At 34.7% G+C, this 27212-nt stretch overlaps 2 protein-coding genes across 6 annotated transcripts; both read right to left on the reverse strand.

Annotated features, from left to right (window-relative positions):
- Positions 1 to 1578: 1578 nt before the first annotated feature.
- LOC129290461 (U-box domain-containing protein 35-like) lies at positions 1579 to 7610 on the reverse strand. Of its 2 annotated transcripts, none has more exons than XM_054927234.1 (11): positions 7082 to 7610; positions 6147 to 6271; positions 5924 to 6045; positions 5643 to 5851; positions 4846 to 4891; positions 4475 to 4760; positions 4143 to 4244; positions 3640 to 4068; positions 2766 to 3530; positions 1847 to 1937; positions 1579 to 1757 (listed from the first exon to the last, which is right to left on the reverse strand). In XM_054927234.1, exons 1-10 carry the CDS (start codon positions 7269 to 7271, stop codon positions 1851 to 1853), a joined length of 2361 nt encoding a protein of 786 aa, XP_054783209.1. In that variant the 5' UTR covers positions 7272 to 7610; the 3' UTR covers positions 1579 to 1757; positions 1847 to 1850. The 2 variants fall into 2 exon arrangements, with proteins under 2 accessions (XP_054783209.1, XP_054783210.1); XM_054927235.1 differs by lacking the exon at positions 7082 to 7610 and adding an exon at positions 6353 to 6436.
- Positions 7611 to 11261: 3651 nt separating this feature from the next.
- On the reverse strand, positions 11262 to 26192 carry LOC129290727 (organic cation/carnitine transporter 7). Of its 4 annotated transcripts, XM_054927626.1 has the most exons (8): positions 26041 to 26147; positions 25815 to 25961; positions 22653 to 22921; positions 17155 to 17392; positions 14154 to 14679; positions 13417 to 13619; positions 12296 to 12549; positions 11262 to 11724 (listed from the first exon to the last, which is right to left on the reverse strand). In XM_054927626.1, the coding sequence occupies exons 3-7, from the start codon at positions 22919 to 22921 to the stop codon at positions 12313 to 12315; spliced, it is 1473 nt and encodes a 490-aa protein (XP_054783601.1). In that variant the 5' UTR covers positions 25815 to 25961; positions 26041 to 26147; the 3' UTR covers positions 11262 to 11724; positions 12296 to 12312. The 4 variants fall into 4 exon arrangements, with proteins under 4 accessions (XP_054783601.1, XP_054783602.1, XP_054783600.1 ...); XM_054927627.1 differs by lacking the exon at positions 25815 to 25961 and having other exon boundaries at positions 26041 to 26192; XM_054927625.1 differs by lacking the exon at positions 26041 to 26147 and having other exon boundaries at positions 25815 to 26029.
- Positions 26193 to 27212: the final 1020 nt, after the last annotated feature.

The raw sequence follows: 27212 nt of genomic DNA on the forward strand, positions 1-27212 counted from the left end.
CTCAAAATCTCTGATTAAATTAAAATAACATATGTTGTACAGATATTGATATGCATCTCAAATGTGTATATGATATGTCAATATTTTTATTTTTAAAAATATAAGATACAATACATTTTTTATACATGCAAATATATTTATAAAAAAATCATAAAAACATTAAAAATATAATTTTAATTTAAAAAAATTCAATCCATTGTATATATATAGTTCTTTATAGCAATATCAATCAAAATATAATTATTAATTATAATTTTATTTTATCTCTATCTAATTACCTATCATTTAGTCTCTGCTAATAGTTCTATACTTAGGTTTTATATGCCAAAATATTATATTCCTATATTTTTTTATAATTAAAAATATAATTTTATCCTTTTATTATATTCAAAACTTATTTTTTAAGGAAAATATAATTTTTAAATTTAAAGGCAAGTCATAGAAATATATAGAAAAAATTAATATCACAATATTTAATAAAATTTAATTTTTTAAGAATAGCATCAAAATATCAATTTTAAAGTATCAATTTATCATTTAAAAATATCAAATAATTATCAAAAATTAAAATTTTTTAAAGTTAAAAAATAATATTTTGATATCTTATGATACGTATTTAAAAAATATCAATAAATATTAGTATTGAATACAATATCAATATGAATGTGTGAGATAATTTAAAATATTAATATTTTATATAAAATAATTCTTGCTTCTTGATCCCAGGGCATGTGGCTTATTCTCACACTGTTTAGTTTAACTAAATGCTTGTTTGGAAACAACTATTTAATCAATTATTATAAGGAAAATCATAGTTTGGGTTAAAAAAAAAAAAAACCCAAACAGCCCATAAGATGATAGTGAATTCAGTTTATTCCCAATCCCTTTTACTTTAGCCCTTGTGAGACGCATTGATTACGCCACACAGTACACTCATTTGGATTCGTGCACTTGTAGGTGGCAATCATAAGCCTGCAAGTCTTGAAATGTCATTTTCCCAATACTTCAGCCAACAAGAATTCGACATGTTAATTTTTTTAATCCAGCAAATCGCTCAGGTATGCTTCTAAAATATTTTCCCTATTAGAGGCTCAAAATAGTTTGTGTTTTTGTAGTAACATGTCAGCTTTGAGATTTAAATATTTTGCTGCATGATATGAATTCAATATTCAAAAAAGTAATACGATTTTTAATGTTTTCAATCATAGCAATGAATTAAATCCACTTTTAAAAAACTTTTTTTAATAGCCAAACTGGTCAGTCCATCAAAAGAACATCCAAGATCAACTACACTATATATAATTTACAAATAATGTGGCTCACTTATTGATGACTGAAATTTAAATAGTAGTCAACTGGCCAACAAAGTACTCGCTGGCTGTTCATAACTTCAAATTCCTATCGTATTTACATACACAAAATTCTATTCAATAATTCATCCCGCCTGGGACTGCACGTAGTAGGATTTAAATACAAGAGAATGCACAAAATGCCATTTTTGTGTCTATAAAATTAATGTGCCCTACCCAAACAACTTTGCTATCTCATTTTTGACATTATACGATGAGAATTACAGTCAAGTCCCAAATAAAAAAATTAATTATTTTTCAATCTATTTACAAGTCAAACTTTTATATTTACATGTAAAACTTCAGTATTTACAAGTGGATAGGACTTGCAATATAATTAATTTTTTACATGAAACGTCCTATATGTAATTTTCCTTTATATGAGGGGATGTACCAACTTTGTTGTCCCTGTAAATAAATTGGGGGGAGAAAAAAAAAGGCTTTACATCAATGGATGAATGTTATGCCTGAAAGGTCAAAAAGAAAAAACGTTATACCTTTCTATCCTTCTGTTTCTGTGGGTGATGATGGGGTCGATGGGCTTCTTGAGCTCCCAGAATGGCCAAGCCGTGGGTCACTCATCACATCCTACAAAAGGTTTTTTAACAATTAAATTATACATTCTTGCTTCACGCATTTAAAATGCCATGTATATTTTATCAGTACGGTTCAAATCGAATTTAAACAGTCAATATTTTATTAACTTTGTATTTTAAAAATTTAGACTAACTAGATCGAATGCAGACTATCTGAACACTCATGCACATAGTTGATAATGCAAAAAACAAAAGAATGTTGTGAGATTATAGCATATAAATTCCTTGGGACTGCTTTAAATAAGGTGAGGAGAGGTATCCATTTGACTATTTGTTGGTCAAAAATTTATTTAAAAAAAAATCAACTTATTGTAAGAAATTTGTATTTGTATACTAAAAATCAATTTGATAAATTAAAAATTTTTGGCTGATATATAACAAAAAAGTGCTTTTAATGGAAAAGTTGATCGTGCTTTTAACATGTGGGTTCCACAAAAGCAGCCTACTCTTTTCCCGTGTTCGGTGAAATATGACACCTTGAAACCTTGGATACATGTGCTATGACCATACATACGGTCCATGGACGTGAGATCGTCGTCAATTCCTTCTTATTTCTTTTTTCTACCTTGTAGGCTTTTGCCTCCATTTGTGATTCCAAAAAAAAAAAAACTATAAGAAGAATAATGATAGTTAAGAATATCAACTTAAAAATAGATGTATCTCAATTTAAAATAACAATAGCTCAATTGAAAATCATGAGATTTTAGTTGAAAATAGCCCTTAACTATCATTATTCTTCTTTTTAGAAGCCAAAGTTGTGTTTATCCTAAAGCAAGTTAGCATCCAAGCATGGGATTTATAGTTGGTAGCTAGTTGTCACCTGTTGTATGGAAGCTTGACTGTGGTTAGGGGAGGGCCCAGTACTGCTAATGCCACCTAAAAAGATGCCACTAGGGTGTTCTTCAGCAAACTCTCTCAATTTATTGAGCTCTGGTAGTATGACTTTGCCAAGGTCTGGCCGATCTTTTCGTCTAAGCTCTGCGCATTTAAGTGCTAGCTTTGTGAAGCACAAGGCTTGTTCAATAGGCCAATCAGGCACAGATGGGTCAAGCATATCCTCAAATGCACCATTCTCAATAGCCTCTTCTACAGTGTGTGCCAACCCCATTGGAGGCTTGCCTGTTACAAGCTGTAGAAGCATAATCCCAAGAGAATAAACATCAGACTTCACTCCCAACATTCCTGTTTGTTGATACTCTGGATCAATGTAACAGAATGTCCCTGCTGCTGCAGTCATCCGACATTGCGTTACATTCTCAGCAACAGCAGGCACCAACCTGGCCAATCCAACATCGCTTACTTTACTTACATAATTATGGTCTAGTAATATGTTGGCAGGCTTTAAATCACGGTGTACTAAAGGTTCAGGCTTGGTTTGATGCAGAAACAATAGGCCTGTGGCTATTTCTGCCGCGATTCGAAACCTGTACTGCCATGGCAAAACACGATCATGATTTCTCTTGCGAAATAGACAATCTTCTAGGCTTCCATTAGCCATATATTCATAAATTAGTATGCCGTATTCTGGACATGCTCCTAGTAGAAGTACCATGTTGGGATGGCGTATGCAGCTAAGTATGTCAACCTGTAATCACAAGAAAGCTAAGTTGTGATGAAGATATGTTATGTTGTCAAAATTAGTAAGTGCTTTACTTTTTTACAATTAGAATTACGCATGCTCACTGTTTCGTCACCTCTTGCTGAAACTGTGCCCTCCCTTGAGCAGCATCTGGTCGAAGAACCTTCACAGCTGCTGGTGTATGATCAAGATAACATTTGAACACTGGGCCATACCCACCTTCTCCAATTTTTCTAGACTCTGAAAAATATTCTGTTGCTACTTCAATCTCCTCAATACTATATTTCCTATATCTTCCATCGGTTTGGGTTAGGTTATCCAATAGTTTTCTAATTCCTTCTGCTTCTCTCAGTGCTTTCATTTCAACACTTGCTCTTTTATGAGATTCCACTGCAGCAATTTTCTTGGCTGCTTCAGCTGTTTCCATGGCTGCCTTACTCCTTGCTTTCTCTTTCTCTGCAATTGCCAATGCAGCTTCTTGTGCCAATCGTGCCTCTTCTAGCTTCTTCTCTTCCTCGCGTCTCCAGTTGTTCAACTCCATCAACTGTTACAATTAGTACCAGTTGGAATCCCCCACAAAACCGAACATAAAGTAATCAAGTTGTAGTGCAATCGTACCTTTTGTTGTGCCGTAAGTGCTTCTCTGCATGCTACACTGTACATATCCATTGTTTGCTTCAACTCAAGCTTCAACCTTCTCATATCAGTTTCTACTTCTTCCTACATGTTTTAAGCGTACATGATTAAGAAAGGGGACATCATCAGAGCACAGGGCTTGAAAATTTCTTAGCTGCACTGATATGAAAGATGGCTAGATCTTAATGAGCCGCATCTCTCTATTGGCATCAAAATCTAGAGGATGATGATTTAAGTAACTGATAGAAGATAGTCATTGTGCAAGCATTGTATTTTGACAAATGACTACTAAGTCAATAAGAAATTGTTATCACCATGTTCTGAGATGAATATGAAAATGATGTTCCATCCCCATCTTGTGAAAATGATGCATCTGGTGAAGTGGGATCCATAGGCCTGTAGCCTAAAGGAGTTGATGCAAAACTACGATCTGAGCCGACTGAAATACGCGGGGTAGCGTCCATATAGTCATAGAACACAGAGGATGGACGAACACTGCTTGGTCTGCCTGAGCTTATAAATGATATGTCTGATTCTGTATCTGCATAGTCTACACATGACCTTCCACTCAAGCCTCCTCTTCCTCTTCCATATGCTGACCTGCTTCATCAGAAAAAATTTCTATTACTCTATTTCTTCATTGCTCAAGCCTAAACTCAATTATTTCATTTGCTAGGAAACTTACCTAATGGATTCATCTTGCCAGCTGTGAGGTTTGGTAGGTGTTTTGTCTGCAACATATATATGCATAGATTTTCTTGTAATAAAAGCATATTTAGAGCAAGACGTTGGAACAGAAGAAAATTAAATTTGACAGTAAAAAAATTGAGGGGAAATGACAATTAGGGACCCTGTTCTATGATTACAAACCTTAAATTATTGAAATTCCAATAAAAGACTATAGTCCTTACTTGTAATTAAAAAAATGTAAATATTTAAGAAATCTACAAACTATACTTGGGACTATTTATAATGTCAATTGGGAATTTACAAAAGTTAGTTAGGAATCTGAATTTTTTGCTATCAATATACAAATAAATCATTTGCAAAATTAAGTAAATATACTTGAGATCATTTAAAACATTAGTGGAAAATTTACTAAAGTAAATTGTAAATCGCAAGCTAATTATTTATGAGTTTTTGCTTTCAATATATAGATAAATTACTTGAAAAATTTACTAAATGCAATTGAGATTATTTATAATGTCAGTTAAGAATTTATAGTCAATTATGAATCGTAAGCCAATTATTTGTAATTTTCTTTGCTATGACTTGGGAAATTAATAAAAAATAGTTGAAAATCTTTGTAACATTTAATTAGGAATTCATTAAAGTTTGTTGTGAATCTCAAGCTAATCAATAAAAGACAATTTATTGCAAGTAAGGACTACAGTTTGTTGTTGAGATTTCAATAATTTAAAGCTTGCAATTGTAATTAATGTTCTTCCAAGGTGCCTAATTATCATTTTCCCAAAAATTAACCTCGCAAAGGCATATGTCTGGAGGGCATCTCAGTGTGACTCTCATTTTGGTTATCTAGATTCTGCATTTTACTAAGCAGAGGAGAGGCGTGAGGAGCTGGGCGAGAAGCATTTCGGACAGAAGATATTTTTCCCTTAGATATGACATACACAGTGCAGAAATCTGGTGCCCCTTTGGATATGCCACTTGGTATAGTTGATGACTTAAATCTGCATGATAACTTTAGAGATCAATATAGTAATAATAATAAAATCATTTCATCGAGAAGTTAATTCATTTACCTAATGAATCCATGCCTTGTAGTTGCCCCAAGCACCAAGTTCTCAATTGCAGCAGAAGAGACAAATTCTATTACTGCTTTCACAACATCAGTGTCTTCAAGTAGAATATCAAGGCATTTCATCTAAGAAAATGTATAGTTTGCAGCAACAAGCAATGTGAAAGGATGTGCATAAAGAGTCAGAGAAATAAACTCCAAATAGAAGTTGTGAACGTGAAACATACATCTTTGCGAGTACAAAAGCAATGGAAGGTATTAAATAGATCCTTGGTAGTTTTATCAAGTTGGTGCCTTTGTGGTGATGCAGATAGATTTCCCACGTTATATATTACTGATTGACATCCTCCGTCTGCATTTGACCAAAAGCTGAAGGTTAAAATTATTCAACGCAGCCTAAGGTGGTTAAGTTGGGTAGTAAGAGGCTAAACACCTAATCTCAGAACTTCTGTTGCATTTTCTCTACATCCCCTCTATATTTCCTCTTTGTTTTGGGCCACAGTAAGGGGAACACTGCCTTTTTTGAAAAGAAAAAAAAAGGAAAATTATATAGCCATGTTTGTGAGAGGATGTAGAAAAAGTTCTGCTAAGATCATATCCAGCCAAGCAACCCTTAAAGTCTCGAGTTTGAACACTAAAATTCAACCAATTGGATCGGCTGGGGAAAAGAACCTCATTGGGTAAGCTTCTATCAACAACAAAAAACCTTATCTGACTAGGTGAGGATTAGAGAAAGCTTCCATCCATTGGAACAAATTTGAATTAGTTGAGAATATCACATATTATATTAGATGTTAACACAAGTAAGTGATTAAACAATCCATAAGTAAAGTGTTAAATTCATGCCTCATGAATTGGGAAAAAGTTTTTTTTTTTTTTTAATACAAGAAAAGTTTAGATGAGTTGGACTCAAATCACCCAGCAACAAGATCCTCTCATCAAATATCGAAATTTTAAATAGATAAAATTCTTATTAACTAAACCAATATTTATTAGCGAGGAAAAAGTTTTGTTGGAAGAGTTTCTCTCAATTCTAATCTGACTCGAATTCAAACTAATTGATAATGCCAAATATCAGATAGTGTTTTTTTTTTTTTTAAGAAAAAAATCTGCTGAAAGCAAGCAATAATCAAATATATGACATGAAAAATTAACAGCATACTGGAAGTAGGAGCTGATGTCTTGTGCAAAACGTGGATTAAAATGACAGTTTGGCCTCTTGAAAGCAGACTTTCAGCAGCCCATTTGAGAGCTTGTTGGCTTCCTTTATCCTTATCTATAGCAACAGCGATGAGACCATTTCCTCCTCCTCCCTTTCTAATCCCTGAAGCCTTAGGGTTTGGAAACCACATTCTCTCTATAATCACCACCACCACGACAACAACGAACTGGGTATCAATTACCCAACAATCTTATAAAACCCACAATTCTCTATGTACTCTTACACATTCTTCTTCACACAGGCAACAACAACAAAAAATTTCGTTGGGTTCAATAGTAGTTGTCTGATAAATTTATGACTTCCGACATAGCCTCTCCGAAAATGAATTTTTTACTGAATGTGGAAAACAATTTATAGAAATCTACCCCTAATTTGTGGATGATCAACCAAACTTTTCTTTTATTGTCCTCTTGAAGGCCAACGTTAGGGAACATGGAGCGAAATAACATTGCCATTAATAGGAAGCTCGTGCTTGCTTTCTCATGGGCTCAATTAATAATTACTGGCTCGGATTTGAAAATATTATTTTCCATTTATTTTCTATCTTTTTTAAATTTATCGTGGGTTATTCATATAATATAACCAGAAAAAAGCTCTTGCATTGCTATTTCACGTAACAATAATGAGGTATCGATTTTTGTTGAAGCAAAAAATAATAATTTTACTTATTTTTTAAATATATCTAAACGGTATTTATACAATTTTTGTTTCATTAAAAAATGATATCATGAAAGTGTAAGAGCTTGTTTAGAATTGTTTTTGTTTCATTATTGTGAGAATTAGTGTTTTAAAAAACATGTTTTAAAAATAAAAGAATAATAAAAATAATTTTTTTTTGCATTTTTTCTTATTTTCTAAAATAATTATTCCATAACACTTAAAAAACATTTTTATTTTTTTTCAAAATAATATTTGATTCTTTTTATCTCAAAAATGTTTTTTAAAAATATATTATCAAATGAATTTTTTGTCTTTTTTTTAAGAATAAAAAACTGTTTCAAAACAAGTTGTTAACAAATCCTAAAATTTTACAACATTTTATAACTATTCTATTTTTAAATTCCAAAACACTAAAATTCATTGTATAATAAATTCACTACACTTGACTTTTAGAATATAGAGATACAATAATATTACTTAACTTTTAGAACATAGAGATATAATAATATTATAATAAGTCAATAATCCCACATTGGCGACGAACAAAGTTTCTAAAGCCAATTAAACAAATGGATTTAGGGAAAAGTGCAAGTGGCTTTAAATAACAAATAACAAATAATTAATTTTAAATAGAGTATGAATTTAAAATTATTGATCTAAATTTTAAAGCTCAAATAATATAAATATTCAAGTATAGTTATTAAAATCTAAATTTCCAAAATCTATTTCTTGTCCTACCAAGAAATAAGAGAATCATCAAAGGAGATGCATTATTTCATAATGAAACAGTGATTGGCGGGATTAATGGCCCAATTAGCATCAAACAAAAACATTGACCAAAAATCGAAGACCATGAATCAAGATGCTTTTTAATGAATAGAAAAAGGTGCTTGGAGGTTTGGACAGAATGGACGGAGCCAATATACGTTAGAAGTGGGAGAAGCAGGGACCTTTACTATTCGGTCTGCCTATAATGCAGTATGACCTCCAAGGGTTAATAATGAATTTGCATGGGGTACATTGTGGAAAATAAAAGTTCCACAAAGATGTAAGAATTTTCTGTGGCTTAGCGCCCATAACAGGTTACTTATGAACGAGGAACAGTGCCAAAGAAAGATGATATTGGATAGCTCCTGTTCACGGTGCAATGAATGCAAGGAAGACCTCCTTCATGTGCTTAGGGACTATCCAGAGACTTTATGTGCTTTGGCACTCTATCGTTAAACTGTTGTATGTATTTTAAAAGTGTGTGTGTGTCAAAATTTCACGTTGACTAAAAGAAGAAAACCTCCTAATACATATATATTAAGGAATGAAGTGAGCTTGTAAAATGAGCTTGGAGAAGAAGTGGCCTCACACACATGAGGCAGGCCAACTTAGGGCAATCGCAATTAAAATCAACCGATTCACCCCCTTATGCGAGTTCAAGAAGCAATGGGTTTCTTTTACCGGGTTATTTTTACAAAAATAATTAAATAAATAATTATTTTTAGCTTACCTGAAAACCTCTTATTTTAATAATTATTTTTAGCTTACCCGAAAACCTCTGATTTCACTGTTTTGAATTTGAACTTGAAGCCTTGGCAGTTTTTTAACATTAAACCTCTTCTGAAAATTGATTTTGTGGAGTTAATATTTTAAACGTTTTGTCTACCAACGTTTTCAGACAGAGGCTTAACTGATATTTACGTCTGCGTAACCCCCAGATAAGTGCTTAAATGTGATTTATTAGAGTGTAACCGAAGTTTTAATCCGATGATTATAAGCCAACGTTCATGTCTCCTTCCTTGGGCTATATATAGCCATGGGTGCAGATAGAATAGGGTACCAACCTCTTGAGTTTTCGGGGCAATTCTTTCCTCCCTTTGCCTTTTGTTCATCTGTTCGACTGTGTTTACTTTTAGTCTTGGTTGTTCTGTTCCCTTGCTCCGCCGCAGGAAGTGCTTGTTTAATTTTGAAGAACTGTCGGTCTGTCATCCCGGTGTGCAGGAATAGTTCTTAAAGACAGTGTCTTTTCGAGCACGACTTAAGTAGTTTGAAGTTCGCTGTTCTCGTCTGTCGCCGGTGCCACCAACATAAACTTAGCAAGAAGTCTATCTTCTTCACAATGGAATTAAAATCGTGGTTCGAGTAGAACATGTGATATTCTACTAATGATGGAGTTGAAAACTGGGCTGCGTTTTTTACTTTTACTTACTTATTGTTGGTTGCTATAGAAAAGGCACAATATATGCATTTTTGAGGGCAAGATCACTAACAATGAAGGCATCCAGGCCCAAACTATGACTGTTCTGCAAAGCTTACGAGGAATTATTTAGCAGAGTAGGAAGCTTAACTGGCATGGCCAACCACTAAGAAGCACGGTGAATAAATGGTTACCCCCTCCTAAAGATTGCATTATGCTTAACATTGATGGAAAATTCCTCAATGGATTCACGCTCGAGCTGGTCGGGACTGATAACTTAAGCATGGAGCTATGAGCCTATGGGGTGTACTAATGGGTTCCAAACATGCCTAGGATATGGGCATACGACAGTTGGTGATTGCTTCTAACCCTCAGGAAGCCGTGGACCTCATGAAGGGTAGAGACATTAGTGTTTCATGAGGATAAAGCACTCATAAAAGAAATCAGATCTGCAGTTCAATGAGAATGGCAAATCTCGAGCTTTCATGTGTACAAAACTAGAAACAAAGTTGCAGACTTTCTTGCCAGAAAAGCCTTTTGCATATGGCCTGGTTTCAGCCACACAAGTGATCCAGAGGAGTCTAGGAATCTGCTTGCTTAGGACCGCATTAGTGTTAGCAGCTAGTGGGCTACTCTTTTGTGTATGGGGAAAAAAAAAAAACCATGTAGTGGGGCTATACAAAGTGCCACTATTAATCAACTAACTGTACAAATAACATGGGCAATACTATCTAAATTAATCATTAATCACTATGAGATAGATAAAACTCTCTAATGTGATATAATTAAAAACTCTTACAGTTAGATAGATAAACTATTTTGTAATGGATTTAATTGTTTCTTTATTTCATAATAAAATGACATATAACTCTTCAATACAATGGTCTCCATGTTCATATGCTATATTATCAAGGTAGTTTGTTATTCCAGTCTTATTTTAGAGTAGAGAATGAAGATTAATTTTAATTTTATTTATAGGGTACTTCATTATTTTCTGCATTCATCTTTATTTTTTTATCTTTATAAAATGCTAAGAAAATTTATTAAAAAATATTTATTTTGTCCTTATTAAGGGTAGAAGTGAAAACTTATTAAATTTTAAGATAAATTCAATAAGCTTTAAGGTTTTCTTAATCTCAATAAAACATGCTATAAATGATTTATAAATAAAATTAGGAGAAATATAAGTGACTTACAAGTGCTTGGCATGGTTTTCAGCCTTGTATCGCGCCACCGAGTTCACTTAAACACAAACCAGGAGAAAACTAAAAATAATAATCAAATAAAAGGTGAAAGAATATATTAAAAAAAATTCAAATTACATATCAGGAACAATTAATAAAATTTAATAGTAATAATATCACATACACATACAATCCTTACAAAATATCATTCCGGGGGGGATCATTGCCCCTAAGCTCATATATTTATAAAATTTATAATTATAATACATGCCATTCTTCACAAATTGTTAACCAATACCTAGCAAAACAATGCATGTCTCCTTCCCAGATACGATTCCACCTGAAATACGAGAATACAAATGTGCTGAGGAAACTAATGCTTCTCAGTTTCTTAATCATCAAAAATGCCCTCATCTTCTGATGAAAAACCAATCCTTCAGTTGACTTGGATGTCTGACGACATCATCCACTCATCGTCTGCCATTGCCACCGCCATATTCAATCTTAGTGCCGAGTCCAGGCGGCTTCCGTCCAGCCACATCACATTGTCCATCCTTCATTACATTTATAATTCCACAATAAAGTCAAAGGGACATGAAGTTCCATTGTCACGGAGAAGAAACGCTTCTATTCTTTCTTTTTATGCCCAAAAGAAGAAAAATGCATCTCTTCGTTTGATATAACTACATTGTAGGTTTCCCTTAATTGTGATGCAAAATGGGAACAAAACTTCATTTAGCTAACTTGTCTGTCTGTAGGATAAAATATTTGAGGATGGAAAAAAAACAAAAATTATGATAAACAACCTTACATTCTCAATTATGAAGCTTAATTGCCAAATCATAATGACATCATTCAATGACTGATTCCAATCCATCAACAGAAACCTAACTATTCTCAGCCAGTGGCCATGATTCCAATAATCACTCTCAACATTTTATGGCAAATTATGGTGACATCTCTAGTTTATAACTTCAATCTAAAAGAACATTTGTTTAGATCAGTAACTCATAAGCCTATTTCATTGTTCTTCTGACAACAAAAGAAGGCCATTTTATGGCAACAGAAAAATAAGGGCCAAGATAAATCTATCATGACTTTATAAAGTCCAAGGGAATGGCAGACCTTGTTATTGTGATGCGTTAATTTTTTATTGAACTGGGCTCATCATCTGGCAGTTCTCGGCCCATGGTCTCAACAGGAAAGAGCATTACGCATATTCCTGAAACAAGGGCAACCATCACAAAGAGAATCACAACTAGAGTTTGATGACAATCTTGCACTAAACCCACTGCCACTAATGGACATATCATTCCACCAATCCTGCCCATTGAGCTTGCGATTCCAACGCCAGTTGTTCTCACTGATGTTGGGTATATCTGCAGTTCACATAAATCTTGTAAATATCAAATTTTGACATAGAAACAAGAATAACAAGAATCAGACGGAGAACTAATATTCAGCATCTCTTGATCTCTATTATACTCTTGAAAATAAAGACCAATGGAGGGAAAACAAGGTAAATTACAACAAAATCATATATCTATCACCTTTTACTACACTACATATCAACAAACAGTTGATGTTCCTATCAAAGCTATTTAAAAAACGCAGTTTGTTGCTCACTATGCAAGCTGGGAATGATTGATATCATACGTACTCCATAGCTTGAGGGGAAGCGTTGAAGTATGAAGATTTTATTTTATTTTCTATTGATGTAAATAGATTAAAGGATTTATTGTAGATTTATCTTAACTATAAAGACAATTTTTAGAATAGTCTTTGCCTCATGTCTTATAAGTAAAGGCCCCCTCACTTGTAAACATAGAGAAAATTCATTCAGGAGGGAAATATTTTCTTCTCTACCTCTGGTCTCTGATCAGTCAATTATATTATGCTGAGATTACATCAAATACCATTAGTAAGGCATTACAAATAGATATATCATGTTACTATTTAAATCACAGAGTAATGGACCAAGGTCTGTCCCAAGCTGCCAAATTCTGAGAACAAATTAATGGTAAAAACACTTTAGAAGTTAGAACAAATTAAATGATCACAAAATATGACAATCAGCAGAATCATTCTGAAAACTATTCAAGACTCTAGACATGAATTATTCATTTAAAATGAATATAACAAATGTCATAATCCTGAAATTTTTGCATTCGATAACTTTTTAGACTACTCTTATATTATTTTAAATCATGCAAAATCAATTCCCTTCCCTTTGAATAAGTTGTTACCTCTGGAGCATATATGTACACAATAGTGAAGCTTGCCATGATGCATATGCGAGCTCCAAACAGAAGTCCTGTTGTTAGATCTTCAGGCAGATGAAAAACTAGTAGTAGAAGGAAAATGCAATACACGAAGAGCGTAGCTGACATTGAGTTCTTACGACCAATTCTATCTACTGCAGCAGCAGACAATAGTAGCCCAGGTAGCTCTGTGCACAAAACATAATCAAGCATCAGTCATCCAGCTTCCTCCATCATTGGAGGAAGATATCACTGAAATTAACCAACAGTAGTCTTTAGAGCAAACATGATTGCCTTTGGAAGATCACTTGGTCCCCCCCCCCTCAAAAAAATTAACTCTCCCTCTGGAAATAGAATATGCACAACACCAACCTCCCTTACCAAAGAAATAAAGTTACAATTACATCTATTTTGATCGAAACGCAAGGTAGTTAATATTATATATTTATTTGATCAACATAAAATAGTCACTTTTCTGAATTCAAAATAAATTAAGTTAATTTATTATTTTCAAACTAGAATCATAATATCAAAATAAAAGTCTAAGAAATATATCTACTAGAAAGTTATATTGGCAATAAAAGAAATCAATATTATCCTTTACGGTATTTTGGTCATCTTTTGGCTTTGAAGCAGGTTTGTGTTTGTTTTCGTAATAAGAAAATGTTTCTGCAGTTCAAGCATCCCCTAGGGGAAGTAGTAGTTTATCCTAATTTTAATACCTGCAAAACTAGCAATAAAAACATCTCTGTAGCTAAAATCATTGGTCTTCTCTTCTGACTGCAGTCTATTTGACGAGCATTTGCCACGTCCATTGTTCCATTCTGAGGTCAACAAAATAAGGCCGTAATATGAAAAAGCATTGCCAAAGAAAACTATCCACAAGAGAAGGGTTGGCCTTGCCAATTGTGATGAAAGAAGCATTAACAATGACGAAATTCCCCCAGAGTTAGTATCCATTCCTTTAGTAGGTCCACCTTCATTTCTTGGTGAGAGTAAACTTGTTTCTTCTGTATTAATTCTCTGCAGATCAATTTGATCATCAGGTGAAGTAATGATGTCAGGAGGTAGTTTTGTTCCATTCATTTTTGCCATTTTCTCCAAAATATTAACGGCATCAGCAGTTCTGCCTTTCAAGCATAGATATCTTGGTGACTCAGGAGCCACTCTGTAGAAAAGGAGGAGGAGTAGCGAGGGTAGGGAAGATAATGCAAGTAACCATCTCCAACCCAGTCGTGGCATGATCAACTGCAAGAAACATTGAATTAGAAGAACTTATATGCGCTAAGTTTGGTCATTCATATAAAAGAAACCACAACAGCGTCCAGCTCAGAAATTTAGTGTTCGCAAGACTAAACACAAGCCAGGTTATGTAACCTTAAAACATTTTGTCTAAATGGAAATAACAAAATACCATTGACATAGTATGAAGTCTCCATAACCAAGCAAATAGGAGTTCAATCTTGTATACCCTACTCTTCGAAATAAATTCCAGCCAAGCTATAATGAATACTTTACTTTGTTAAAGCCCCAAGCTTAAAGGACTTTTGAGTTAGAATACAATGTTAGAGATAATAGATATCGCTGTGAATAATGTAATTCTTTAGTTATATCCTAGAAGTTATGCACAAACGTAGATATTTCATTAGTCCCCAATAACTTTAACTGCAATTTTGTGCCCTAGAGTAGCCTTCCTTGTATCTATAAATACCTATTTATTTTGCCTCATTCAATACAAGAAACAGAATTCCACACATTTTGTCCTAATTATAGCCTAAAGCTCTTCTTCTGGTGGCCTTCATTTGCTATTTTACTTCCAAAATGTGACCTTCGTTATCACTGGCCATTCTCTTTCTATTTGCAGCCCTCATCGCTGCTGATACGTAACCATTTGCCATTTACTTGATTCCTTTTGACCTTAACAATTAGTAACAACCATAAAACTTGCCGACTAACATACCCATGCTGACCAGATCACAGCTGGAATCCACACACAGCGCCTCAACCTTACTTTAACAAACCTCATGCACGGATACATGAGGTGAGAGTCTCTCTCCAGCAATTGACAGACCAGATCATGTTGCCAAAGACTTTCATAAGGCTTAAGAAGATATGATTGCTTATACAGGGTCTTATCAAAGACTTCTAGAAAATATTTATTTGTATCACATGGGGCCTAATATAGCCTATGTTGTAGGTATTATAAGATTCTTTTCTTTGCCACCATGTTATAACTTCTAGAAATGGTTGGTTGACTTCCCTAAAGTAGCCCCCTCAACCTTCTTTCAACTAGTCTCCGCTACTTGGCTCACATCCCAGGGCACCCACCAACTTTCTTACTAGTGCCTGAAATCTTCAATACACAATTCTACACGTCCAACTGAAGCATGACTACAATAGTTAAAACAAAGGAATGCTGGCATTGAGAAATTTTGGCCTCTACTGACCAAGGAGGTGTAGTTTGAATGAATTTAGGCTGCATTTGAGTATGAAAAGGGAGACAGAAATGGAATCCATGTGAGTAGATGTTTGGTGTGACAATCTTAATTCCTAAAGAATCCTATTCCCACAAATCTCCCAGAATCCGGTTCCATCTTATATGGAATCTGATTTCATCCCGCCTTCCTGTCATGTTTCATCTCCCCTTCTCCATTATGTCCCTACCTCCATCTAACCTTTCTCCATTTTGGCTACCTGTCCTGTGACAATGGATGACTGGATGACAGCAGCAAGTACTAACCCATCTGATAGAAACCATAGATCTAGCCCTATGTTCTTGGTCTTCGACTTCAGTCTCCTCCAGTGACAATGCTTTTCTCCTCTGATAATATTGCCTCCAACGATGACACTCTCCTCCTCCAATGACATTCCCTCTAAAGCCGATGATGTCAACCTTGACATGCTTCTGCCATTTCATGCTTGATCTATGACTGCAAGTGTGGTCTGTCTATTTTCCTCCCGCGAGCTGTGCTGTTAATATTTTCTGATTCAAGCTCATTCTTTTCTACTTTCCCTAGGATATTGCCCTGCATTTTAGAAGAGGGATTTGTGGTTGACTATGTTTCTTTGACAGTTTTTTTTTTTTTTTTGGGTGCTAATTGCGAAATGTGTTTGTTTTTCTGGGGGATATTTGTCTCTGATTCTATGATTAGCTGCTTTGGGTTCTTTGACGGTGGTTGTGCTGTGGGTGCTTCTATACAGTGGTTGATGGTTGTTCTTGGCAGTGACAATGGCAGATCTGTGTTTTGGTTTGGGGTTGTTAGGGATAGTCTTTTTTAAAAGGGAATTGTAGTCTTTCAACGTTATAAATACAAATATGAAATTTAAAATTACTGCATGATTTCATATCATCCCAAACATACTTTTAAACTCCAATTTTATTCCATTTCCTATTCCGACTCCTTACAAAACCTTTTCCAGAATACCAAATGAGGCCTAAGAGTATCTCTTCCAGACAATGAATATTTGAGGTACACATCTATTGCCAAGCTCCCTTTTGGGGGCAAAATCCCTCAAACTAGGGAAGTAAAAGACATACTTGATTCCATATCTGTTTTCCCACCATTTAATATTTCATAATATAATAATAAGATCAACTTTCAAAAGTACTTTAGGAATCTTAACTTTCGCAAGTACTTACCAACAAAAAGAAGACGGGGTTAAGATTGATAGATAGGGTATGATACTTTGAAATTCCTTTTTACAAAGAAAGCCAATACTTACCCATGCAAGTGATGCTTCAAAAATTGTTCCAAGCGTCCAAAATGCAGAAAACACCACCATCCAGGTCCCTCTGCTGGGAGCTGGAACAAACTCCAGAAACCAAGATGCTAGTACAGGGCCACCTCCCAGACCAATACCAACCATAAAACGAAAAATAACCAAAAATATATAACTAGGGGAAAAGGCACTCAGTAGACCAGCAATAGCAGTAATTAGAGCTGGGACAAGGAATCCCTTCCTGAAAGAATTGACATAAATAAACAATAAAAAGCAGATAATGCTGAAAAAACACGCCAACAGTTGTATGCTATTTAAAGAAACTTTCAAACAAATTTTATAATCACTAAACACATAAGGGAATAGAAAAAGAGAGAATTGGCACAAAAAGGAGATAGTAATTGGTATGGTCAGAATTTTGAAAATGACTGTGCTTGTACAACAAAAACATGAAATTGCAATGAAACAATAATTAAACCATCAGCAATTACTCTTACATAATTACAAGTGGTAAAATAGACAACAATAACAAGCCTTATCCCATTAGATGAGAATAGTTACACGATGCCAATGTGCTCTATTAATAACCAAATCATTGAATATATTATTAACTAAAAGGTCTTGCTAGATAAATTCATTGAGTGTTCTCTCTAATTTTCCTCTACGCCTATTCACCAAATTCAAGACTATTTGTTCAACCCACCTCACCAGTTTCTCCAACAGCTTTCTTTATACATGTCCAAAATTTTTTAATGGTTTTCTACTATTTTCTCTTCAATACATTCCACGCCAACCCTTTCTTGTATACGGTCACAAAAATATTATCTTTTCTCATAGGCCTACACATCCATCTCAACATCTTCATCTCTATTACCCCAACTTTATGTTCTTATTGTCCCTTTGAAGCTTGACATTCACTACCATATATCATAGTTGATCTTATAAAAGATCGATAAAACTTCCTTTTAAAATTATTAGCTACTATGAAGAAATTAAAAAAACTATAGGTTAAGGTATTAAAGTAACAGACTTAAAAGTTAAAATTTACATAGATAAATCTATCAGTGTAAATGAAGAGATGTTTGGCTCATAAAAAATCTCAATAATGTCAAATAAGATAACTGCTACTTATTCTAGGGCATTAAAGCCCTTGTTGAACAACCACAATTGGAAGCAAACAATCAACTAAACAATCTATTGCAATAAACAATAAACAGAATCTTACTCTGATATTACTTTAAGTTGATTGGTAAACACTCCTTAATACCTGATAAAACCCTCTATACTAATAAGCTTAAAACAAGCAAAAGACCGAGCAAATACAGTAAAAATGACTGAAAATACTATTACTGGATAATAAAGAAGAAAGATTACAAAGAAGATAAGGATTCAAGCTAAACCCAACTCCCTCATACACCCAAAATAATAAAGTCATAAAGTACAAGTATTAGTACAAAATACAGTCCACAGAACAATAATCTAGAACATAAGCCACTTATTAACATGCACTAAAACATAAAGAGAAAATGATGAAGCAAGAAGATCTGCCTCCACCCCAATACACTGGACTTTTGAGAGGCTAATACTCTCCCAAACCCACTTCACTTTCCAAAATGATTCTACCCCCTCTCTCGGCCGAAAAAGTTGCCAAATCACTGCCCCTACCCTTAGCTGCCCTTACTCCCTTCTCCTATGTCACTTCTTTTCCCTTTTGACCAGGACCCATGGTGTAATCTTTTGACCCAGAAGTTTTTGTTTTGCCCTCTTCTATCACTTTCTTTGAAATCTGCTCCTATAGGTCTTAGCAACTTAGCAGCTCTATCATTACCCTTCCCTTGAAGTTTCACCTTGTCCTCAAGGTGTGAACGGGAAGCGGAATTTGGTGGCTTCTTTTGGACCTTGAAATTCCCATGCCAAATTGTGATTCTCAACAACTTAAGGTCTTCAACATCAACATTGTCCTTTAAACCCCTACAGTAACCCAAGGCAATTGCAATCCTTGTATCATTCCATATATGTAAGTGCGTTCCATAATTAGGGAGTAGCATTCAAATAACTCAAACACAGTTCTGCCTTTTCCATTTGTGTCGATATAGTTTTTTGCATCTCCATTGAAATCTCGCCATATGCTAAGTGGTTGTCTGTGTTGAGCATAAAGAGTTTAAACACAGCATCTAAGGTGTTAAGACCAAATTTTCCAAAGAACAAAGTGATATTTCCAACCACTTGGAATGCCCCATCTGAAAGTTGTCACACATGATCAATTCTGTGCTGATAATTGAAGCCCTGAAGGAAACTTTATCGACTATAAAAGTCATGACATGGGCATTCTGGTTTACTAATTTCAAGGTCCACTTAAAACACTTGAGATAATATTGGGAAAATGAAATTTCACCCTTGCGTATCCCATTATCAAAGGAATGATTAGAATTTGTTTACCTTCGATTAATGGATCCAAGCAACAAGTTGGTTGATTCCACAATTGCTATACTTAGAGGGCTAATAGCTAGAGGCACCAGAATGCATCTCACAAACCTCTTCATGATTGAAAATATAGAAGAGAATGGGATTCCAAGAGATGTTTTCTTACCTGCCCAGTAATGGTAAACATCAATGCTAGTAATAAATGTTGACTGAAATTCACAAGCTCTCAAGATCGGAGATGAAAACGCTACCCAATTCATCTTCTCATCTGTTTTTTGCACCCCTGCATAAGAATATTTTATGGGCTCCTTCTGGATCAGGCCCCCTTCTGGATCAGGCCCAACATGAATTGTGTATATTGGGGTATCCATCCCATTAGAATTATTAATCCCAAATCTTTTGGATGAATTGATGTGATAGAAGCAAAGGACTCGTCAATTGCACATAGGAAGAAGGCCCGTCCTCAATCACAAGCTCTCTTTTGTGGCTGAGAAATTCCATCCTCTCTCTTCTCTGATTTTTATGGATGAGTAACCAGGGAAGAAACTGAAGCTAGTTTGACAGCAGTGACAGAAGCAAAGAACTCAAAAAAATAGGCTCCGAATTAAAATACACACAGCACCAACCTTGCCCATCATTTGTGAGACAATTGAAGGAAGAAAAAATGAAAGTGTAGAGAGCTCTGTGCATTTCTTCATTAGAAAAACAACCCGCCTTTGCTTCATCATCTCCCTCCTCCGTATTTGAGTTCACTTGCGCCACTTTCAATACTGATGACGTCAATGTTTTTGAAGATGAGAAGGGTTTTTTGTTTGGTTCAGTCAACGTCGAAGAAAATGAGATCAAGACCCTCACAGTCGTTGCTAGTTGATGTGCTGCAACGTGCTCCAGAACTTGTGCATTCGAGGGGAACAATGCTAGGACCATTTTCTCTCTTTAGGTTTTCTGTTCAGTGGCAGAAAGGATTGCACAAATTGGGCTCGAATTTAGGCCTTACTTATGTTTTTATCAAGCCCATAAGTTTTTATTTTCTCATCAAATTTAGGGCTTCTTCCAAATCTGGATAGCTTAACCCGATCCACCCTCCAATCTCGCTTCAACTTTTTGCCATCAACATCCTCTGCTTTCAACCAAGTTCTTCATCATTTTTCATATCTCCAGCGTTTTGCCCAAATTTCTTCAACATCACAGCTTTGCTTCATCTCCTCAATTGCTTCTGCTACAGAAACACGTATTTGTTGAACTCTTGTGGAACTACTTGGATTTATTTTGACATTTTTCAAGAGTTGAAAAGCTTCAGCTCTCATCTCTTCTTTTGGTTGGTTACCGAAAACTTTTTCAAGCTTCTCCTCATCTGAAAAAGGTCGCAACTTTAATTGTTGTCCAGCTTTAAACTCTTTCTCTATTTCTGTCTCGGTCGTTCCTTCCTTCTCCTCTTCTGCACTTACAAAATCACTTGCTTTATAACCATCTTCTACTCCAAGCTCTTTTGGCTGCATTCCTCCCTCTGTTTCCTGCTTTGATTGTTTCCTCCCGTCTTCTTCTTTTTTCTCTGGTCCAACATCCCTCTCTTCTATTTTCGCCCCTGATTTCTTTGCTTCGTCGTGCACCTTCTCTTTGTTCTCTATTCTTAACTCTTCCTTCATTCTTTCTTTCTCTTCCCAAACTTTTAAGGTGTTTGTCATGCTATCTAGATGCCTACTACACTTCTCCAGCAACTCCTTCGTCATCAATATTGTTTGTTCATCCAGAGCCATTGTCAGCTCCTCCCAAGATTGGACTGCTCTGATACCAAATGATAAAACTCTCCATACTAATAAGCTTAAAACAAGTAAAAGACCGAGCAAATACAATAAATATGACTGAAAATACTATTACTGGATGATAAAGAAGAAAGATTACAAAGAAGATAAGGATTCAAGCTAACCCCAACTCCCTCATACACCCAAAATAATAGAGTACAAGCATCAGTACAAAATACACTCCACAGAACAATAATCTAAAACATAAGCCACTTACTAACATGCACTAAAACATAAAGAGAAAATGATGAAGCAAGAAGATCTTCCTCTACCCCAATACACTGGACTTTCGAGAGGCTAGTACTCTCCCAAACCCACTTCACTTTCCAAAATGATTCTACCCCCTCTCTCGGCTGAATTGGAGAACTAAAAACCGACAAAGTTACCAAATCACTGCCCCTACCCTTAGCTGCCCCTACTCCCTTCTCCTATGTCACTTCTTTTCCCTTTTGACCAGGACCTATGGTGTAATCTTTTGACCCAGTAGTTTTTGTTTTGCCCTCTTCTATAGATCTTAGCAACTAAGCAGCTCTATCAGTACCATAAATGAAAATGAAGGGGAGGAGCCAGATTGTCTGTCTCCTTTCCCTTTCTTTTTCTCTTCTAAATGTATTCTTTTCTCCAAGATTTTCAGTTCCCCCCCTCAAAGTTCAAATTTTCCCCTTCAGCATCTAGTACACACAAGACCATATCTTGCTTAATTCAAAGACAACAAATGACAGTATCTAGTTCTTGCAATTAATCTCCAGCATCTAACCATCTAAAAGAGCTTTTCTTTCTGTTCGGGTGGAATCAAAAGGCAACTTATTTAGAATAGCTGGGCACAGTTTAAGCAACATACTTAGCATCACTTCCAATATAAATCAGTCTCAATAGCATTGCAAGAAAACTGAGTATAACCCCATGCCTTGTTTAACTCTTCAATGCTTATCCAAAAACAAGAACAAGCCTTATCTCACTATGCGGGATCAGCTATATGGATTACACAATATCATTGTGCTCTATCATCAACCAAGCCTTTGGAAATATTGTTTACTAAAAGGTCTTATTCAACAATTTTTATGGGTGTTCTTTTTGGTCTTTCTCTTTCTCTCTTTACAAGGCTCAAGACTATCTATTTCACTTTTCTCACTAGTATCTACCACAGTCTTCTCTGTACACATCCAAACTATCTCAAACACCCCTTTTCTCATTATGATCAAGACATATTTTACAGCAAAAAGGTGCAATTCAATTAATGCATCGACTAGACATTAAGGAGAAAAAGGAGTATACCTTCTTCCATGCTTATCTGAAACAATACCCCATGAGTAAGACCCAATTAGCATGCCAGCAAAAACTACACTGGCTATCAGATTCTGTTGCTGAGAGGAAAGACTCCATGCAGATTGAACTGCTGGGCCTACAACAGAGAGTAGCATCATTTCCATCGCTTCTGCAACCCAACCAAGGCCAGCATAAGCAAGCACAAGAAATTGGAAATTTCCAAAACCCATGGCTATTAGAGCTTCATCAACTGTGTTGTTTGGGCCTCTGTCCCCCATCTATAATTCGAAAATAAAGAAACTCAGTACGGATATACAACTAAGCAGAGATATGTCTAAGTTCTAGTTATAATTATATCAAGATTTAACACAGAACAATAAATCTAAGTAATACATTTTTTTTCATTAAAAAATTATATAGAGAGATAAACAGAACAGCAATGGTCACCGGAGTGTCAGAATCTCAACAGCAATTGTAACTAGGAAAAAGATAGAGCGAGAAAAAAGCTGGCTCAAAAAAGCTCCCCAAATTATCTCCAACTATAGCAAGCATGCCCTTTGTAAAATCCATTGGCATAACAAATTAGAATTCAGAAAAAACTATCCTATCCTGAATGAAATTTTCTATCTCACAGGTATCCATGTTCCAAGGTAACAATTTTAATGCTTTAATATAGTCAAATGCACTTAATGCCCAAAAAAAAAGGAATAAAAACAGCATAAATCCTCAAAAACAGTATGCGAGGACAAATTCTTGCTCAAAAAACTATTAAACAGCCCATCCACCAGCTTCATAGAACCCCAATGTTAGAGACTAGCAAATATTAGTTTTACTAATGTTTGTTTCCTTCTTTTATAAAAATTGCATCTCATATTGTACTGTAGGCTTTGCATTTCCTATTATTCTTATATAAATAGTACACAAATGTAAAGCGTAAGTCAATTGCAAATTCCTGCCCATGGTTTCTTCTCTGGTTCCATATTCAGTTCATAGTATTAAAGACAATGGGAGGTAAAGCTGGATGCCTTGGTGTATCCTGCCAGGCACCGGCAGCATCCCTTCTCCAGAACACATCCCGTGTTTAGACCATAATTTTCATCACAACTCAGGTTGATTGTGCTTCTCACCAACAGTGTATTACATCAAGTGCTATTGAACTGCCACAGCAAGGTCAAATTGGCTCTACAGCACAATCTTCAGCCATCATCCTGAATCCTTCTTGTGTCGTGCTCACATGCTTTATAGTGTTCACTAGCTTATTGCACTCACTGTCTATCTCAAATAATTTTTTATATTCTAAAAAGAAATCGAATCGATTAATTCAAGAAGTTTGAGCGCTGAGTGCTGAATAGATACATTATGCATGCGTACATATACAATAACAACAAGTCTTATTCTACTGAGTGAGGTCAGTCACATGGATTATACGATGCCATTGTAATCTATCATATATCAAGCTTTTAGAAATGTTGTTAATTAAGAGATCTCGGTCAACAATTTCCAAAAGTATTTCTTTAGCCTTCCTCTATCCCTCTTAACAAGGTTCAAAGTATCCGTTTCACTCTTCTTAATGGTGCTTCTCGCAGTTTTTTTTGTATATGTCCAAATCATCTCAAATATTTTCTACCATTTTTCCTTGATAGGTGCGCTCACTTGTTCACGTATATACTCATTGCAGATTTTATCTTCATGTGTATGCCTACACATCTACCTCAACATTCTCATCTCTGCTACTCTAACTTTATGTTTTTGTTGTCCCGTTAAGGCCTAACATTCACTACCATATAACATAACTAGTCTTATAACAATTCACTAAAACTTCTCTTTAAGTTTATTATGTACCTTACAATTGAAATAACTCTAGCCTTTCTCCAATTAAACCACCCAGTTTGTATCCTATGTGCCATATCCCCTTCAATTTCCCTATCATATTGAATAATAGCTCCTAAATATTTAAACTTTTTCACTTGAAGTATAATCTAATCTCCCAATTTCAGTTCCAAATTACTATTGACTAACCACTGAATCCTGATGTGTGTGTATACATACCGCTGAATCCTGATGGATAAAAGGAAGAAAAACCTTATACAAAGACCTGTCAACTTTCTAGCTAGTACTGTCCACGCTACTTTAAAAGTACATTGCGAAGCCAAGCAGTTAGAGGTGGAAAATAACCAACAAGGATCCTACAGGATAATTAAGATACGCAAAGTTTTACAGACTAGAGAAGCTTCTGATGATATGCCAAATTCTCTGTTAAGTATTCCTAATAGTTCAGTAAGATACTCAAAGAGTTAGCAGACTTTATGGGACCAACAGCAAAGTCAATTGCTATAGAGAAAACCATTTGAATATACACTGAAACTGGAATGCATTGCAGAAAGTATGGCTCTATACAACTGACCTGATGACTCAACTACAAGAATTATAGCAACAATTTAGTGAATACAAGTAATGAATAGGACTAGAAGGAATGTCTTCCTAAAGCAACAATTCTGTAATGTCGACCAAAACACAAGATTTTCAGCAGCTTTAGGTACACACAGCTCATTTTAAATGTCTTTGAGAAAATATGGGCAACAAATTATCGAATGATTCAAAAGCTGGGCAAACAATTAGACCTGGAAATGGTAAATCAGTGGAATATGAACAGCTCATATCATGAGGGCTTCAAATAAATAGACCAGCAACCAATAGTTATTTTACTTTTTCTTTTTCAATTCTTCACATAATTAGAATTTTTTAACACAACCGCCAAGGGTTTTTGGGAGGGGTGAAGGAACGAACTAAATTTCTTTTTTTCCTGAAGTCAGATGTCTACCAATAGAGAGCCATAAAACAGGAGGACTAACATTGTGCCTGCTTCTATTTTTCCAAGGCTCCCATATCTTATTCATTAAGAAATCTAGCCCTTAATGTGAAATGGGATACATGCATGTTATTATCAGCTCTGGGCCCCCCCAAGCCGCATGCTATAAGAAACAGAAAGAGATGCGTCTATGAATCCAAAGAGAAAATGAAGAAAATAAGATGCTAAATGACATTTATTACCGAAAGAGAGCCAGAACAACATATATATCGACAAACCGGAGAAGAAATAATACAATTGTAATGGATACAAACCGCGAAAAGCAGTGTAACAAGAAAGTAAACAAGTAATTTGCATCGTACTATTGCCAAGACAAAAGGGCGTTGTTTGAAGAAAACCCAAGAGAGCAGATGAATAAGACGATGGATACTTCGCTCTTCTTGATCTTCTTAGAGTAACCAAAAGTCAAAATGCTGATGCGGAAATAGATTACAATCCCTCTTATTGACCTTAGCAGAGTAATCAAGAAAGTCAAAATGTTTCAGGGATAGAGATTATAACGCTTCCATATATGTAACTGTAAGTTACCAGGTGATTAAGAAGCGTTTCTCGTTGGCCTTCCTGGTGAACGAAGACATAGCACGTTATGTCCGCCTAAAAATTGACAAATTCTTCATTTCATGACGTGACCGAACCAAGAATGTATAAAGATATTTGCCGTTTGGATTTAAAAAGCAAGGTGAGATCAAAGATTTAAACCCCCTAATTAAAACAAAAACGGGAAATAAAAAGATGTGAAGATGATGTTTGGTAACTACTAGCATAAAACAAAAATGGATAATTTTTTATGAGAAGATATTTATTTGGTTACGTAAATATAAGGGAGTATTTTAACAAACAAAAGAAAAAGATGCACTTGCCCCTGGATTTTTTGTCATCAGCAAGACATTATGTTAAGAATTTATTATCATTATGTCATGTATTTATGAAAATTTTGTTATTCTTTTATTCTAAATAATTTATATATTTTAAGTTAAACTATTTTTAATAAACCAATTGTACATTACAAAAAATTATATAAAAATTTATAAATATTATGTTTTGCACTTATGAAAAAAGGGAGGACAAGTGTGACTTTTTTCATTAAAATATATTTTACTTAAAAGCGTTAGACCTACAGAGAGTTTTAAAATTATATTAGGTTATAAATACAAATTGTTATGCTTTAGGAGTTCGAAGTGAGATTTTCCCTGAACATAATAAAAAAAATGAATATATGTTATAACTATAAGTATAAAAATTACGCATGTATGTCCATCTTCCATGTCATAATTGTAAAAATGTCCATCTCCTCATATTACTTCATTTTATTTAACGACTATAACTCATGAAATTATCAAATTTCATTTTCTCACATAGATTTCATGTCTTCTTTACAGTACATCATTCATAACTAATTGTTTAGACTTTTAACTTGTAAGTATTTGCTTTTATATTATATGGCATCTCATTTGTATTATTGGAAGTATGGAAGAAAATACAAGATTTTATCATCATAATCCATTCTATTACTACAATTATTTCTCCTCTTTCTTCTCATTTATATTACTTCTATATTTTATTCATAATAATGTGAAGATTATGAATTTCCAAGCACTTTCGAAGAACGCGAGAATGAACCTTATGCCCTTATCCCTCCTAAACGAAAATCAGTATGAAGATAGAAGTGGAGTCTATGTGTGTCATTCCATTAATACTCG

Source organism: Prosopis cineraria, unplaced genomic scaffold (assembly GCF_029017545.1).
Source record: "Prosopis cineraria cultivar Desert tree isolate PC_DT_omini unplaced genomic scaffold, ASM2901754v1 PC13, whole genome shotgun sequence".
In the NCBI taxonomy this organism is placed as follows: Eukaryota; Viridiplantae; Streptophyta; class Magnoliopsida; order Fabales; family Fabaceae; genus Prosopis; species Prosopis cineraria.